Source organism: Aquila chrysaetos, chromosome 13 (genome assembly GCF_900496995.4).
Source record: "Aquila chrysaetos chrysaetos chromosome 13, bAquChr1.4, whole genome shotgun sequence".
NCBI lineage: Eukaryota > Metazoa > Chordata > Aves > Accipitriformes > Accipitridae > Aquila > Aquila chrysaetos.
The window spans coordinates 29,592,544-29,611,393 of record NC_044016.1 but is presented as its reverse complement, the minus strand read 5'-3'; the positions used below and the strand labels follow the sequence as shown (position 1 = coordinate 29,611,393).

At 37.5% G+C, this 18,850-nt stretch overlaps 1 protein-coding gene across 9 annotated transcripts in view; it reads left to right on the top strand.

The window, feature by feature from the left end:
- Positions 1-18,850, top strand: part of RYR2 (ryanodine receptor 2) — a 456,533-nt gene that overhangs the window by 278,566 nt on the left and 159,117 nt on the right. For all 9 annotated transcript variants that reach the window (XM_030034940.1, XM_041128385.1, XM_041128384.1 and 6 more), the window contains 7 exons: positions 4,612-4,820; positions 6,758-6,932; positions 14,374-14,582; positions 15,486-15,838; positions 16,880-16,994; positions 17,848-18,008; positions 18,671-18,830. In XM_030034940.1, coding sequence (XP_029890800.1) covers positions 4,612-4,820; positions 6,758-6,932; positions 14,374-14,582; positions 15,486-15,838; positions 16,880-16,994; positions 17,848-18,008; positions 18,671-18,830 — 1,382 coding nt within the window. The remainder of the gene's footprint in view (positions 1-4,611; positions 4,821-6,757; positions 6,933-14,373; positions 14,583-15,485; positions 15,839-16,879; positions 16,995-17,847; positions 18,009-18,670; positions 18,831-18,850) is intronic.

Genomic DNA, 18,850 nt, shown 5'->3' with positions numbered 1-18,850 from the left:
CATTTTGGGCATTTAGATTTTACAGTTTATGAGCCTCTCAAGTTTTTGAGATGAATAAAACATGTCATAGGGATCCTCAGCCAAAAATCCATACTGTTATTAAGGGATTTAGCGCCCTCTAGTGGTGGTCTGCATCCCCAGTCATTAATTTTATTTTAAACATTGATTTACAAAGCTCTGTAGTGTCTTTTTTTTTTTTTTTGCTTTATTATTATTATCATTATTATTATTACTACTTACTGGTTTCCCACAGCAGCTGTATTTTTGGGCTTGCTTAGAATCTAGAAAGCATTAGGTTACTTAGAATCTAAAAAGACAACTAAAAAGACAACAAATTCTCAGTTCCCAAGCTTTGTGGTTGTTCATCTCCTGTATAGGTGAGGTACTGAGGGTCTTCAAAAGTGGTTTTGAGGCATTAAATGTGTAGACCATCAAAGAGAAGATTTTACTGATAAAGAATTAAGTGGCAGAGAGTTCAGAGTTGCTTACAGGAAACTTAATGAGCCTCACCTAACTGAAGTCAGGCATTTGGTGGCATGAGAAGTGATAGTAAGTTCTCAGGGATGTGATTTTATAGGCTATTCAAGATAATATTGGAAATGAGGACTTTGATGTGGCTGAGAAAACAGAAGAGAAAGGGAGAGGTTCTTAACATGGTCATACAGACAGGTAGGTGCAGACATATCTGAGCTTATAACAAACTCGGGAAGAGGAGGAATTATGGTGATCAGACTGGAATACTGAATTTTCAAAGGCTGCACAGGCTTTGATACCTTACAAATTTGTGGGAAAAGATCCAGAATGCTTTAGGCATTCTTTTTCCTAATCTGAGAAAAAAAGTCAGTGTGATCCCTGAGTCATGTGATTTGATTAATGGAAAGAAAACTGTATAAAATACCAGAGAATAGAATAGCTGAGAAAACTTAGGGAAGAAGGATCCAGAGTTTAATTCAGCATTGATTCTTGTGCTTTGTGAAATTGTTTTCATCTTTTTAAAGTGTGATTTTTGTCATTTCAAGCTATCTTATGGTTTGAATTAATAATAAGGTCTTGGAAAGAAGTGTCAGACTGTAGGACTGTGTAATAAGTAAGGAACAATGAGGGAGTTTTGTATGTACTCACCAGACAAGGTTGTTCTTGAAGCTATTTTAGCAGAAGATACATGAAGAAAATGTGTAGAGTAGTGAAAGGCAGCTCAGGGAAAACTCACTGTATACTGACATAAAATATTGAAGGAAAGCAGAAAGAAGATAGGATTAAAAGTGTTTAAAAGGATGTTAGGAATGGCCATCTCCAAGGCACCGAGTAGGGTCATGAGTAGTACTATTCAAGTAAAATTCAGGAGTAAATGTTCTTAGACGATTTTTGAGAACATTTTCCATAGGTAGTAGATGAATGCCACATAGCTGCAGGTGAATCAATAAAGGCGTTTTTTCCAGACAGTATGTTCAGTGCAGTGAGGGAAAGAAGAAAATTGGAGAAGTAGGGGAGTCTAAGATCTGTGGTTTTGTGAATGACAGAAACAAAAGTACATTTCTACTGGAACAGATTGATCTGGAATGTATGGTGGGATAACATAGGAAAAGAGTGGAAGTGGGAGCAAAGGAGCGGGATAACCCACAAGAGAACTGGGATGGATAGATGGAGAGTTGGATCAGAGCGTAGAGATTCGAGTCCAAAACTTTCATGTTTGTTAGTTGACAAGAAAAAAGGAGAAAATAGATTTATTTATATGTCTCAAAGCAGTACCTGTACCAGCATACTACTTCTGCCTCTAAAAATCTTTGCTTATAGATTCCACAAATGTTACAAAGCAAAAATGTGTTTGTTTCTACTTGTTTCTACTGCTGTTACAGAGCAGACAAAATAACACATTTACATTTTTACCCTTCCCTTGAGGTTTCTTTTCTCCTCTTTCTCTGAAGCAGCCCAATAACAACCCAGCTTACATTTTTTTCAGTATTTTTTATGCCATTATTCCTTCATGGAGTAAGAGAGTCAGTGAATACATTTAGAAGGAATAAGTTGAATGTGTCAAAGTTTAACTTTAGCCTCCTTTGAAACTCTTCATGTAACCATTTTGGTCTTTGAGAAAATATATTATTACCTGACAAAGAGTGAATTTTAACTTAAGCACTCTTAAAATAGCTTGTTATGAATCACTTGCGATTAAGAGAATTTTGGAATGAAGCATAGTAAGCTATGATAAGCTAAGCACTTGTGATCATGCTATAGATACTTAACCAAATGAATCAGTGTCTGTGAAAGCTTTTATTTTCATGCAGCTGTTAATGTTATTTTACACTCTGTTGCACTAGACAAGAAATGTGAACAAGCTCTTTTTCTTCATCTCAGCTTGACAATTGACAAACAGTAACTTTGAAGTGAGAAGTGGCAGGTTTTAAGGCACTCTATAAAATCTTGTAGTCATCTGACTATCTTCAACAGTTTGAAAGAGAATAAAGGAGAACAATCATCACAATTCAAACTTGGCATCTTGTTGCTTCTGTTATTTCACTAGCTAAATAGTATTTTCTAAATAGTACCTTGGCTGTGACTAGGTTTTCCTTTGTTTTTGAACAGGAACTTGCCTTGCCTTGAACAGGAGTTGCCTTTAACACTACTTTTATGCCCTTCTTAAGGGCATCTTTATTCTTTCCAGACTTGCTGCCCTTTATCTTGACAGAAGTTAATATATTTTTTCCTGAAGCAGGAGTATAATTACTTTGGGCTTTTTGTTGCTGTTGTTAAAGCTTCATGCAAGACTTCCTTTTATGATTCCTATCCTCCATTTTCCATTGCTTCTGCAAAAACATCTATATTGCAACCTTCCGTCTATTATTTATTATAATAACTAAGAAATATAGTAATAAATTTTTGTAATGATGACATACTTAAGAAATCTGATTTTTAGAATATAAATGAGAAGATTAGGTGAATTGATCACAGTCTAAGTAAAGAAGATGTCTCAGCTGAGGAATCTTGTCTCAAAGACAAATGTTTGTCTTTTATGGTGATTGGAAGATTAATTTAGTCTGTATTTTGTTGGGATTTGTATTGTTGGTGGTTTTGTTTTGTTTAAAATAACTGAAAGCCAAGTCCACAGAATCGCAGAATTGTTGAGGTTGGGAGGGACCTCTTGAGATCTTCTGGTCAGGCAGGGTCAGCTAAAGGAGGTTGTCCAGGACCATGTCCAGATGGGTTTTGGTTATCTCCAAGGATGGAGCCTCCACAACTTCTCTGGCAATCTGTTCCAGTGTTTGACCACCCTCACAGTAAAAAATGTTTTCTTGTGTTCAGATGGAATTTCATGTTTTTTAACTTGTCCATTGCCTCTTGTCCTGTCACTGGGCACCACTGGGAAGAATCTGGCTCCCTCTTCTTCATTCCATTCCACCAGCTATTTATACTTATAAATGAGATTCTCCTCTGAGCCTTTTCTTCTCCAGGCTGAACAGTCTCAGCTCTCTCTGCCTTTCCTCATAAGAAAGATGCTCCAGCCCCTTACTCGTCTTTATGGCCCTGTGCTGTACTTGTTCTGGTAAATAGGTGTCTTTCTTGCACTGGGGAGCCCAGAACTGGACCCAGCACTCCAGATGTGGCCTCACTAGTACCAAGTAGAGGGGAAGGGTCACCTCCGTGGGACCTGCTGGCAAGGCTGTTCCTTATGCAGTCCAGGATACTTCTGACATTCTTTGATGTGAAGCTACATTACTGGCTTATGTTCCACTTGTCTACCAGGACCCTCAGCTCCTTCTCTGCCAAGCTGTTTTCCAGCTGCTCAGCCCCCAGTGTATTCTGTTGCCTGGGGTTATTCCTCTGCAGGTGCAGGACTGCATTTCCCCTTGTTGAGCTTCATGAGATTCCTCTTAGCCCAATTCTCCAGCCTGTTGAGGTCCCTCTGAATGGCAGCATAACCGCCCGGTGCATCAGCTGCTCTTTCCAGTTTTGTGTCATCTACAGACTTGCTGTGGGTGTACTCTGTTCCATTATCCAGGTCATAAATGAAGATGTTAAACAGTGTTGGGTCCAATACCCCTGTAGACCCCAGGACCCCTGGGGTACTCCACTACAGCACCCATAATTGGTCTGCCTGCATATCTTGACCCTTAAGTTCTGAACTGTCTCCTGAACCATCCCAAAGCAGTTCTCTATGCATTCCAGCTGCTCTCTCACATAAAGGGCAACTCTTCATCATAACCTTCCCAGCCTGTCCTTCCTAAAAAACATGTGTTTATCCATCACAATACTTCAGTCATGCGAGTTATCCCACCATGTTTCTGTGATTCCAGTGAGGATCATAGGCCTGTAACTGCACTCAGACTTCTAAGGTGTCTGTTCCCCCCCCCCCCTTTTTTTTTTTCTTCCCCATGCTGGATGAATTAGTGTAGAGTCATTTCAGAGAGGTACCCAAGCGTGCTGATTCCCCAGAATGGGTAAGGGCGCTTTCCCCATAAGGCTGTTCTGCAGGCACTTTCTTCTTTTCATGCCTAAGCTCAAAGGAATCCCTTTGCCTTTTGCTTTCACTGCCTTCGTTTTGTCAGTAGCTGAATACAATACTTTGTGTTGGGTTTTTTTTCTTTACTTTTTTTTATTTTTTAAACCTTACAGCAATGAGACTGGACGTGTGCAGTGGGATAATGGAAAAATTCAGGATCTTCCGCACAGAAAAGACTTATGCAGTGAAGGCTGGGAAGTGGTACTTTGAATTTGAGGCAGTTACTGCAGGAGACATGAGAGTTGGCTGGACCAGGCCGGGTTGTCTGCCAGATCAGGAACTTGGCTCAGATGAAGAAGCTTTTGTTTTTGATGGCTTTAAGGTTTGTATATGTTTATCTGTAATAATATGAGTGATTGCAAAACTTTTAATTTTGAGTCTTATTCCATGTGTCATTGCCTCACCTAAATTGCCTTCTCTTCTTTCATTTGTGTTTTATGAAATTAATTCTCTCTCTCTTTGAGGGCCTAGGTGGAATAAGGAGGATCAATGTCACCTGAAAAAATTAATTAGCAGGTTTTTGGCATTTCTATAATTTTTTTCACAGCTTCACAGTATTTGTACAGTATATATACAGCATTGAAAATCTAAGTGACTTACTCAAATTCAAATTACTGGCAGAGCTGTAATTAACTATGAATCATTTCTTTAAAATTTTAATCTGTTGTTCTCTCTATAAGAAGTGCCATTAGGGAATAAATATGGTTAAGGTTATTAGCAATAAGTGTTTGAGGCAAACTTTGGTACAAGTTTTTTATAGGAATGTAAAAGTTACGAAGAGTATACCTAGGTTTTCATGGAAATCCTTACAGTTTAGAGTAAATGAGGTATAATAGAACCAGTAATTTTTGCTCAAATGTAACTCTGCATGAGACAGTGGCAGATGGAAATCTAGTGGTAAAAATATATAGGAAAACAAACTAGTTTATATGTTACTGATTTTCATCACAATAGATTAAATGACTAATTAAAACTTTTTATTTCAGTAGGAAGGCAAGTGCAACAGCTATCCAAACTGTAATTGCTATTAAGGCTACTGATGATTCATGTCAATATGTTTCTTGTATCTAGTGTTGGAATTAATTTCCTTTATTATTATTACAATATGTAACAGAAATCAACGGTATTCCTGGCTGTTCATGGTCAGATCAAGCTCTCAAGCTCTATTTTTTTAATGTTGGAATTTAATTTTTTTCCCAGTCTAGTATTACATGAGAAGGTGCCTTAAAAAGAGAACTGAAAAGTTGTTTTTGTAAAATATCTGATCGGCTTAAGTAAACTATTCAAGTCCTGTGTCCTTACTAGAATAGCTGTGTAGTAGTTTGTCTTCTGAATCTTAGATTTTGACCTTTAGCTCAATCCACAAAGCTATTTTGTTGTCTTTGATTTTGATGGGTTCTCTCCCCAAAAAGAAAAATGCTTTTGACCTCCAGGATACACAGAAAGGCTCATTTGTTTTGTAGGATTTTCAGGGTGGATACAGAGGATAAAAGTCTGCTTGTGATGGAATATATGAATAGGGAACCTATTTGTTATTAAAACTGCTTTGTTTTATGCGTGTTACAACCGTTCTTAATAGATATTAATTTATTTGAATTCCAATCCAAGACCCCATCCAAAGCCTTTGCAGTCTTTGACTTTAAGGTTGGTCATACGAATCATTAATCATGCCCTCAGCTACTCTGGAATCTATCAGAAGCTCAGAGTGCTTGTCCCATCCACAGACAATTCTGTTCCTTCCCAAATCTGGTATGACAGGAAGTTTAATTTAGTTTGTACACAACATTTTTAGAATTATACTTAAGGAAACAATAAGGTTTGTTTTGAAACAATGCGTTTATAGGCTACTAGATTAAATAAAAGCAATTGCTTTAAAAGTTTGTGAAATAGCTATTTAACATTGTAATTGATAGCATATTCTTTTCATTACAAGTCTTCCATGGAGCTTCTGCAGAAAAACTAAGCCATGCTCTTACTTGTTACTAAAATGTTGAAATAGCAATTTTCCCTGTCAGCTCACTTAGCAACGTTTTGCAGTACTGATGTGAGGGGTGCTTGCAGGAAGTTAATTGTTGGATTTCCATTTTCAAAGTCAACTTGGAGTACTCACAGGCATTGTTTTGGAATGATATGCTGTGAAAGTGTTAATTCTACTGCTGTCTGAATTGAGTGGGCTAATTACTAGTTGTGCTGCTAAGGGAGAGAGGAACACATACATTGTCGCTATTACTCTTTGAAATTCTTTTAAATCTTTTTCAGGCACAGCGGTGGCATCAAGGTAATGAGCATTTTGGCCGCTCTTGGTTAGCAGGAGATGTTGTTGGATGTATGGTTGACATGAATGAGCACACTATGATGTTCACCTTAAATGGTGAAATCTTGCTTGATGACTCAGGTTCAGAACTTGCATTCAAGGACTTTGAGGTTGGTGACGGTAAGTACTATAATACATTGTGCTGTTAACTTGCTGTTGCTGCCTCATTTTTGCTCCGGCTTCCCTTTAATGTGGTGTGCTTCTTGTTCCCCCCCCTTTAGGGAACTACCCCGTGTCCTTTTCTCTATTTGATTAGTATCAAGCCTTTGGAAAAGGAGGCATGCTGGGTGTAAGGATGAAGCAAGGCCTTTTTCTGTGGTGAACTTTGCAGCCATCTTTTGTGATCAGACCTTTTCACTATTTTGCAGGGATGTGTCTGGGGTGCAAATTCATGAGCTTTAACATTTCATCTGCACTGCAGCAGGCCACCGTATGATATAACAGAATCATAGAATGAATCATAGAATGGTTTGAGTTGGAAGGGACCTTTGAAGATCATCTAGTCCAACGCCCCTGCCATGGGCAGGGACATCAAATTTTATCTAGATCAAGTACTGAAATACTACCAAGTTTCTGTCAAATTAGTGAGAACATATGGTAGGGAGTTTAAGCCAGCTTTAAGGTTTTGTTTTAGCTCTGGGAGGAAAAATGACACCTGATCCAGGATAAAGCCAGCTGGCACAAAGTTAGCCTCCAAAATTTTTTACTTAATTCTAAACCAGCAGATTGAGTTTTGTGCCTGTTGTGGTAGTGTTCTTCGTGCAGCTTTCAGAGTCCACAAGAAGGTTTTTGTTTACCATGAAGTAGTAGCTTATGAGATCGCAAAAGATGGCAAAAATTGTGAGGTTGTGTCAGGTGCCAGATTGATTCTATACCACAAAAGTATTTTTGTTTCTAAATTTAATTACATACTTGTGTGCGAATGGGTATATAAAAGGGTAAGAAATTACATTAATGTAGATAACTGCCTAAAATTCCTGAACCATGGTAACAGAAAAAAAATTATTTTAAGCTTTAATCTTTCCCTTTCATTTGTTATAGGTACATATATGCTGTCATATATATTATACATCTGTTAAATAATACATCTGTGTCTGAGAGATAAAGTCAAATTTTTTAAAAAGTAAAAGCTGCAAATGATACTTTTGGGTTACTGATCCCTATTCCCAGGGGAAAGATGAATCTTATACCTATTAATTAGGCAGTTCCCTCCTTGAATTTTAACCACTTTACTTTCAAGTGGATTTCAGATTATTTTACTTTCAGGAGTGCTTTGGGAGAAGAAATTTTTTGGGTTTTGTTTCTTCTTCTGCCATACCATAGGAATTAGCAATAATTTGATTTCATTTAAAATGAGATAATTGCCACCAATTTTCTAGACTCATGCCTGTTTCTTTACTGCCTTCAGATTTCCTTAGATACTGTGATAACATGAAGAGGGAAAGGGATGCATGAATTGGCTTACTGTTAGTGGTTTAGGCATAAAGTCATCATGGTGCCATTCAATTATAATGGTTTTCCAGTTATTAGGCAGTATAATCCCATTGAGGAGTGAGGGATTCTGAGAGAAACAGGAATTCCATGACATTCTGAGGGTAGCCTGTTTGACCACTATTTTGATTTCAAAGTTGATGAAATCACAGTGGTGTGATTTTCATGGTACTTGTTTCTAGCTGCAGGTTTAGATTTAAGCACATCTCTGTTGTGTCTGAAACTGCTAAAGCAGTTCCTGGCTTGACATGGAGCCCAAAGTCCTTGGTAACCGTGTCAAAGACTTAATGTCAGTGTCAGGCCTCTCAGATTTTTCACAATATCCTTGTATTTTACAGTAAGTTCCTCTAGTGTCGTGTTTGTAGAAAACAGCTTGCCTTTGAAATAAGATCTCCTATTCTGTTTTCAAAGCAATGTGCTGACTGATCTCAGATTTAATAAATCCAGATCAATATCTGTAAATACTATGGGTATTTCATATACAATTCATGGGTGGGGAGGGGAGTGGCAGGGGGAGAAGGCATCTATATGTATGTGTGTGTATATACAAACACACATATGAAATACACAAATTAAATATGACTTTTATAGAGTTTTAATTTTTTTGTAGGCTGGCTTTAGTTTGGTTTTGTTAATGGCTCTTGCTTAATAGCATTGAGATCTTTCTGCAGGTCATTCTATCAGTGAATCGTGTGCATGCCATGTGCTGCTGCAGAAAGAGATGTTTTGCTTTAGAAAAAAGATAGAATTTCTGATCAGAGCCCAGTGTCCTGCTTTGAAGGATGCAGTCTGACTATAAATCAGTCCTGTAGTTTTAATTTACTTAGGAACAGTGAAAAAGGAGTACAGTGCTCTGCCAACTTACTAATCAGGCTCATGTGCTGCGTCTTAGGTTGTAGTACCAACAAGAGGAGCAACTTGGGATTATGGCAAACTAATTTGTTTGTGAGATACCATCTCAGTAGTAAAATTGTTAAACATAATTGCATATTATTATGCATTTGTGTAAGAGAAATTTCACACTGTAGGTATGAACAAGTACACTGTGCAAACCAAACTTTGTTTTGTCAACTCATGATCTCTGTGAGCATGAACTGTTTGTAGTGAGTGTATGACAAATGGGGTCAGGAGGTTCATCTTGTATTCTTGAAAGTAGGGAACTTTATAAAAAGTGTTGCTGTCCTATGCTTTTGCCACATGTGACAGACAATGCTAGAGGTTTACTTTTCTAGTGGTGTGATGGGTTGACCCTGGCTGGTTACCAGGTGCCCACCAAAGCCATTCTATCACTCCCCCTCCTCAACTGGACAGGGGAGAGAAAATATAACAAAGAGCTTGTGGGTCGAGATAAGGACAGGAGAGAGATCACTCAACAATTACCGTCACGGGCAAAACAGACTCAACTTGGGGAAAATTAACTCACTTTATTACAATCAACCAGAGCAGAGTAATGAGAAATAAAACCAAATCTCAGAACACCTTCCCTCCACCCCTCCCTTCTTCCCAGGCACAACTTCACTCCCGGCTTCGCTACAAACACCCCCAGCGGCACAGGGGGACGGGGATGGGGTCTACGGTCAGTTCATCACACGTTATTTTCTGCTGCTTCATCCTCCTCAGGGGGAGGACTCATAACACTCTTCCCCTGCTCCAGCGTGGGGTCCCACCCACGGGAGACAGTTCTTCATGAACTGCTCCAGCATGGGTCCTTCCCACAGTGTGCAGTCCGTCAGGAGCACACTGCTCCAGCGTGGGTCCCCCACGGGGTCACAAGTCCTGCCAGAAAACCTGCCCCGTGGGCTCCTCTCTCCACAGATCTGCAGGTCCTGCCAGGAGCCTGCTCCAGCGCGGGGTTCCCATGGGGTCACAGCCTCCTTCGGGAACCCACCTGCTCCGGCGTGGGGTCCTCCCCGGGCTGCAGGTGGATATCTGCTCCACTGTGGACCAACATGGACTGCAGGGGGACAGCCTGCCTCACCATGGTCTTCCCCACGGGCTGCAGGGGAATCTCTGCTCCGGCGCCTGGAGCATCTCCTCCCCCTCCTTCACTGACCTTGATGTCTGCAGGGTTGTTTCTCTTACATGTTCTCACTCCTCTCTCCGGCTGCCGTATACTGCCTGTCCCAACTTTTTCCTTCTTAAAAATGTTATTACAGAGGCGTTACCACTATCACTGATTGGCTCGGCCTTGGCCGGCGGCGGGTCCGTCTTAGAGCTGGCTGGTATTGGCTCTCTCTCAAACACAGGGGAAGCTTCCAGCAACTTCTTACAGAAGCCACCCCTGTAATACCCCCCCCGCTACCAAAACTTTGCCACACAAAGCCAATACAAGTGGTAATGTTAAAATCTTTTGACTTGTTTTGCTATTTCATATAGTAAAATAAAAGTTTTGTTCCATAGCCCAGTTATGCACCTGGAGATTAAGAGCTAGGTCATGGGACAATCATCTTTTTATGTAGCCTCCAGCATCCAAGGGCTACACAAGGTCTACGAAATATCACATCTAAAATGGCTGGATACCCATTTAGAGAAGGGTACTGAAAGTTAATTTTTATTCCACAGTAGGACACTTAACAGCCTCACACGCACACTCCCTATAAGATGAGATGCTATATCTTTACCAGATACGGAAGAGACCTGAAACACCTTAATGACACCTGTACCATTGGCAAATCAGTGCAGAATTTCACCAGAGATGGAAGTAGTGCTTCCATGATTAGGACTGGCACTGGTATTTATAGTCCATTCATACAGAGCAACAGTTAATGTGTAGTTATGATTACTTGCAGGAATTAGCTACATGTACAGTACCGTTCCGGCATCATTGAAATTTGTATTGGTGAGAGAGATTGTCATCTTGATTCCATATTGGCTACAGTTACAGGGTTGATGGAAAATACTGGATTGAGTAAAAAACATCAATGAGAGTTTTACCTCTGTAGGAATTTCATTCTGGGTTTCTTTGTTTTCTTTCAGGGAATCTTGCAAATGCTCATTTACATTTTATTTGTGTACGTGTAAAATATTTGCTTCATATCTAAGAATGAATCTATCTGTGAGATCTTCTTTTCTGAGCCCACAGGAAAATGCGTAGGTAGAGGAATTAACAGTTTATGTGCATTCTATTTAGGAAGGGTAACTATTAGTAATATTTTAAATATTTTACATATTTTAAATATTCCTGTTTGATTTAGTTTTGTGTCACGTATACATCTCAGTCTTCATGAATAGAGTTGATTATCTTTTCTTGGATTTTGGACGGCATCTAATTATCTAATCAGCTTTTTCTATAATATATGCTTACTGAATTCTGCTGATAACATCAGCTGCTATTGCTTTTTTTGTTTTGTAAAACAATTATTTCCTGTTTTATTTGAGGGCTGTAATAAAGAGGAACTGGCTATGTGTTAGTTCTCAAGGTGCTGGAGATAGAGCTTGCTACTTCCTTTTAGGAAATATTTGACCTGTGCAGAAACATAAAACAATTGTTCATATACATAAATACAAAAATAAATAAAGACATACCAAAAATAAATAAAGACATACATATAGATACGGCATGTTCACAACTAATCAGTTTACACCTCCTCTTCAAACACTTTTTTTTTAAGCTTTTGTTCCTCTGTTTTTTATGAAAAAGTAACCGTGTTTGTACCAAAAGTCTAGTTAGGTCACTATTTTGTTTTCAACAGCAGTGGATAGCAAATGCCTGTGGGTACATGTCAGAACAGGATAAGCAGACAGTGATACGGTCACCCAGGCTCCAGTGATTTCTGGTTCAGGAGCTTTCTGAGGCAAACACAGTATGTTTGTGTTGGTAGCCCTGATGGTTTTGGGTTTTTTTGGGTTTTTTTTTTCTTTCCCACATGAAGGTCTCTAAACACTTTTTGAATCAATGTGAGCTTTTAGCATCCATGATGCTATGTGACAGAGAATTCCACAGCGTTGCTATGAGGTGTATAAGGAAGTTTCTCCCATTTTTTTTAAGGTTGCTACCAGTTTCTTTGATCATAATTTTTGTTACAAAAGACACTGAAAAATCATTTACCATTCATCTTCTCTATGCCACTCATAATGGGGGTATGTATCATACCCCCTTAATAATTTTTTCTTTTGAGGCTGAAGTATCCTAATTTCTTTAATTGTTGATGATAAGAAAGGAGTTTCATTCATGTTGGCCATTTTCAGATCTATAATATCCTTTTTGAGATGTGGAAAACAATACTCTTCATAAGATTCTAAATGTAGGTGCCATACATCCTGGAAACATCTGAAAATGTTCTACATCAATAAGAATTGGAAAATAAATGGTGAGTTGATTCAGACAGACAAAGCACATGCTTTAAGCTGCATATACCTATGTGGCTTATAGCAAATCTTATGTCATTTTTGGTTAATATTGTGAGGATTCGTGCTGTCACAACTGTTTCTGTGAAAACCCCTTCTCAAACAACTTGATGTCCATAGAAGGTCATTACTATTCTTGAGTGATGAGCTGAGATTTGTAAGGTTATTGAAAGTAGAATTTTGATTTTTGTCTTTGCTTAAAAACTTTTGCAACAGCTTATGGATTCCTTTCACTCAACAGGGAGCCTAGTAAATTCTCCCTACTAGAGCTGCTGGGCTTTGCCACAGCATATATCTATATATGCAAATATAACTTTCCTAGTTATGTGTTGTATAATATGATTTTGTTTCATTTAGTGCTGGAAAATATTCTTTATTATTGTCTGCCATTGGATTTGCATTAGCAGAATGGACATAAATCATGTTGTCTAAATCATCTATGTTATCTGAGAAGTTGATGCCTTGTGATTTAAGAGCCTTGCTGTGAACATAAAAATCTGGACTTAAACTTACATCTATTAGTGTATGTCCTTAAATTTATCCTGCCTAGTACACATACACATGATAACCAATCTTGTGTATCTGTAATAAAATCTTCAAAAGGTGGTACTGAAGACTGATTTTTTTTTATCTGGTGAGCAGTCATTCCTGTAGATGGTGCTCCGGAGTTTGCTTTTGTCTAAAGAACCTATCTTTATATTCTGCCCTTTTTTAATCTGGGCAGCATAAAGAAAAGTGAAGAACTAGTTGTATTTTGTCCTTATGCCCTTCAATACCTGGTACGTTCACTTGAACCAGAATCATTGAACAGAGCTTCATGTTTCTTGCTGATACGAAAGAAAACATTTTGTTAATAGCTAGGTCAAATGAATCTGCAAAGTGGTTTGTAGCTGTGGAAATTCAAAATCAGGATGAAAAGGAACAGAAGAAACAAGAGGTTTTCTTAGGTTTTTAGGCTGTGGTGCTGAACCTGAGGAAAAAAAAACCAAACCTTTTTTTAAAAAGTGGAGTCACAAGTGAGTTCCCTGTGCTAGTGAAACCGTAAGAGAGCAGATGCATACAAACGTGAAGCTGATTAAAAAATAAAACCAAAAAACCTAGCCCAAACCCCCCCAAACCTACCATAAGTTTCATGAAGCTCCAGTATCATATTGTCAGTTCTCATTATCCAGAGCCACACAGTGTTATGAAATTTTTAAATTAATTTTATATATATTTTTCTTTAATCTGCAGCATGCACTTGGTGTATATTTGTAATTTTTTTCACTACTATAGCTGCATGGACAAGCACTATATTACTTTCAAAGTAATTTTTGAGGTTCTCTCAAAATACCATGACTAATGGAATTTTAGGAGGAATATCAAAAGTAGTAAGACTTGGAGTAAAATTGACAACACTCTACCAGTTTAGTAGAGAGATTAACTAAGAGGTGGTTGTCAGACTCCCTGAAGTACTCTTAGATTTCTGTGAAGTAAATTCAGTGTTGCATGAAGAGATCCGTGGCTATCAGAGGAATTTTTTTTTAGAGTGATATTTAAGATACAGTACTTGGTGACATGCAAGAGGAGGTGTGCTATCGATTACTGCTTGCATTTATAGTGTTTCATTTTTGGAATTATTTTTAATTTTTTTTTTCAAATGATTTTTAATTGGGTTATGGAAGAGAGCAGTTCTCTGATGTTGATGATGTATAACCAATGTGTTCTTTCATCTTGTTTTAAGGATTTCTACCTGTGTGCAGCCTGGGCCCATCTCAAGTGGGAAGAATGAACTTTGGAAAAGATGTCAGCACGCTAAAATATTTCACTATCTGTGGCTTACAGGAAGGGTATGAACCCTTTGCTGTTAATACAAACAGAGACATCACCATTTGGCTGAGTAAAAGGCTCCCTCAGTTTCTACCAGTGCCACAAAATCATGAACATATTGAGGTCTGTGATCCTATTACAATGTTTCCAGAGACTTCTTCCATGAATATGTTTGAATTACATTTCTACTTTTGCGGTTTTAGACAAGATTTTTAATGTGATATATTGACCCAATTCTGGATGAACCTTGCACCTGTTACAAATTTCTTACATTCAGTGGAGTTGCAAATAATATAAATATTTGGTTGATAGTATTTTTTTATCTGTGGAATCTGTCACGTATGTAAACATGAGAGTCTCAGAGACAAATTCTACAAGATGTGCTCATTAAGAGCTTCTTGTGCAGAGAGCTATGTTTGTAAACAAATTCCAGAAATTGGGCATTTCTACATAACAGATACCATGTGTTCTGGTGCACACATTTTGTGAAGTGATTTTTCCATAACTAATTGGTTTTGATTTTAATAAATACTTATTGGCCAATTGTGTCAACACTTATGTCCCAATCAGTTGTGCATCTTGATGGAACTGAATTTATGCCTTGTAAGTCTACCATGAAATCCTTCTGAAATTGATGAAATAAGAACCCTTTTCAGCTGATGTGTATCACACTGTAGTATTTAAGAAATAATTTCTGTTCATGCATATGTACATGTATGATTTATGTTAGCTGATTTGTGTTGTTCTGGGCAGGGTTGGATTTATGTTGCAGAGTTATGATGAGAAAGGTCATTCCTTTGTGAGTGGGGTTTTTTTAATTAACAACAGAACAATAAAAACCTCCACTCCTCATTGTATTTATTTCCCCTTAAAATGGCAGCACATGATTACAATACATTTGACCGTTGACAGCATACTGTTGCAAGTTTTTCAAGTCATGGATGCTTATTCTAGAAATAGAAATTGAATATTTACAAGGGGGAAAAAGCATCAGCTTCAAAACAACTACATCTTTACATTTGATAGGTGATGAGAATTGATGGCACCATAGACAGCTGCCCCTGCCTGAAGGTCACACAGAAGTCCTTTGGTTCACAGAACAGTAAAACAGACGTCATGTTTTTTCGATTAAGCATGCCCATTGAATGTGCTGAGGTATTCTCCAGATCAGCTGCAGGAGGGTTACCAGGCTCTGGTCTTTTTGGCCCGAAGAATGACTTGGAGGATTATGATGCTGATTCTGATTTTGAGGTTCTAATGAAAACTGCTCATGGTCATCTAGTTCCTGACCGTACAGAACGAGAAAAAGATGCCACAAAACCAGAGTTAAACAACCATAAAGATTATGTTCAAGAAAAGCCTTCACGTCTTAAACAAAGGTTAGTAGCACATTTGGGCTTGCCTTTTTTCTTCTTTTTCTTTTTTTGTCTTTTTTTCTTTTTTTTTTTTTTCCTGTTTCTTGAATAGTAGAGGAAAATGCTAGTCTTTTAGAGACTTTTCCCTAATTCTGCCCTAGATTTGGATATAACACAGTAGGCGGGACAGTTAACCTTCATGTGGTTAAATTACATCATATGCAATATATACATTAAAATTAAGCAGAAAAATGAAAACATTTTTCAAGCTATTGGAAACCTATCACTTGGTTAATTTTGAAGGCTTTTGAGATCATCATGTGAAGTGCATTTTAAAACCATGGAGATCCATACTGACAGAACTAGGAGGTCTTCAAAGTGACATGGAACGTTTTTTCACATGGCTTCCAAAAAGCTGAAGATAATCTTTATCTAGAAATGTATATTCGCTTCTTATCTCACTCAGTGAACCAAATAATCAGAAGAATATTCTGTAGTTGACATGTTCATTCTCCCTAATTTTTCTTATGGAATCAGGAGCAGAACACCTAACTTGATGATGCTGTGGAGATGCAAACACTAGGCCATTACCCAGACAATATTACTGCAGCTTTCCATTCCTTTTCTGCTCTTCTTTTCCAAAATTGGTTTGTTAAATATTTCAATTGCAGAATAAATCAGGGCATATGGATGGTATTTTTAAACGCATGAAGGTCATTTAAAGTTCCACATTCTTCCAAAGTGACATAGGTGTTTAACAGTCTGATAATTTATTAAGTTCCATGAGTTTAGTTTACAAATAACTTTCAAGCTCAGAATTCATTTAAGTGCTTCTAAAAATGAGCTTGTCTCTTTTCTGAATAATTTATTTTGTGTTAATCTACATGTAAGTAATAAACTAACAAGTGTTATGTATTAATAATGTAATAAATACTGTGTATTTAGAGCTATCATAATAAATATAATGCATTTAGGGATAATGTATCAATGTAAAATTCCTTTGTGTATATATATTGATGTATCATGCTTTTCATATAGATTTTGATTTTACTTATTTTATTACAGATTTATGCTCAGAAGGACAAAGCCAGATTATAGCACTAGTCACTCTGCACGGCTTACTGAGGATGTGCTAGCAGATGATAGGGATGACTATGATTATTTGATGCAAACTTCCACGGTATCGTAACATAGGATTGGTATTTTAGCTGTTTCCTTTTTCTTTTTTTTTTTTAATAACTACATGTTTTTGCTTGTAAGAGTTTCAGAAACAGTGTAATTTTCGGGCAAAATTTTTAATTTAAATGTCTGTGGTGGTCCTGTACTACTGAAGTTAAGACTACTATGTTCCTTTTGTTTTGACTTGGTTGTCAGTCTAAAACAATTTCCACATGGAAAGCCATAAATTAATTGAATCCATTTTTGAAATTACTATTGATAAGAGGAAGAATAAATAGTAATGGAATTCCATAATAATGGAATAAATAGGAAAAAATGCATTAAACTAATAGGTCAGTGTTCAGGAGCATTTGAAAACATCCATACTAATTTTACTCAGCATGTATTTCATGGAATTCTCAGTGAAAGTTTTGTGCAGGTTTTGTGCATCTTTGACAAGATCAGCTTCATAAGCACTGACTCTTCAATGTTGAAAGGCAAAAATACTTTCTCCTCCTGGATGTATTCTCCTCTTTCTGAAAGATATTAGATACTAGAAACTGAGTCACCTACGGTATAAAAATTGTAGCTGCAGTACAAAAATAGCCTACAATGCTATGATGTAGAAGCCTACAATACAAGCGTATGAGCCGCATCTTTAATCTTTTCCATTTTTTGTTTTAACATACATATTTTGTTGGCTGTATTTTGATTTGTGTCGTTGCTTTGCTTATGAATTGCGCTTGAACAAGCCTATGCTACTTTTGAAGAGATGACATGTTTTCAGATTTTAGAGCAACAAATTAATTTTGAATCAAACCGATACACTAGAAACCAAATACTAACATTTACTGACATTATTTTTCTATTGACAGTACTATTATTCAGTGAGAATATTTCCTGGTCAAGAACCTGCCAATGTCTGGGTGGGCTGGATTACATCTGACTTTCACCAGTATGACACAAGCTTTGATTTGGACAGAGTGCGTACTGTCACAGTTACACTGGGAGATGAAAAAGGGAAGGTTCATGAGAGGTTGGTTACAATTTTCTTAAAAAGATACATATTTTATATCCATAAAAGCAACTAACAATTTATAAACTGTAAATGCAGCCCATTTAATGTAATTGGGTTGACGTAAAAAAAAAAAAAAAAAGTAATAGGAAAAAGTGTAACTTTGCTTGTTCTCTTGCTTGTGAAGAAATTGTAGAGTAATGATCTAATCAAATCAGTAGGCACTGAAAAGTAAAATAGCACAGCTTTTCTATGTAGTTTCAGACCATGATCCTGCAAATACTGACTTCTGAACTGGTACAAAGTAGAGCAAAATACCTTGTAGTATTTTTGAGCAGGCCAGATTAGTACAACAGCACCTCCTCTCAGCACGTCAGTTTGTGATCCATGCCAGAAACTTTGTGTTATGCTTAACATCAAACAATTTAAAACATTAACTTGCAAAGTCAGTTTTGTCTCTTGGAATTTTACAGAAGACTTGAGCTCGTTCATATTTTGTCATCTTCAGTTTTTATTTTTTCAATTATGAAGTCTAGGTTTCATTGAATTTTGGCATTGGTTATGGTGGGATCTGCTGTTTTCAGCCACAAGGCCCTGTTGGTTGCAGCCATGCAAAGTTGTTCTTAGTCCACTATGTAAAGTTTACATGCCATCCATGAATAAATTTGTCTTTTGACATTCAGTATAAAACGCAGCAACTGCTATATGGTGTGCGCAGGAGAGAGCATGAGCCCGGGACAAGGACGTAATAATAATGGTCTGGAGATTGGTTGCTTGGTTGATGCTGCCAGTGGCTTGCTGACCTTCACAGCTAATGGCAAGGAACTAGGCACGTACTATCAGGTGAGTATTTTTTGATGATG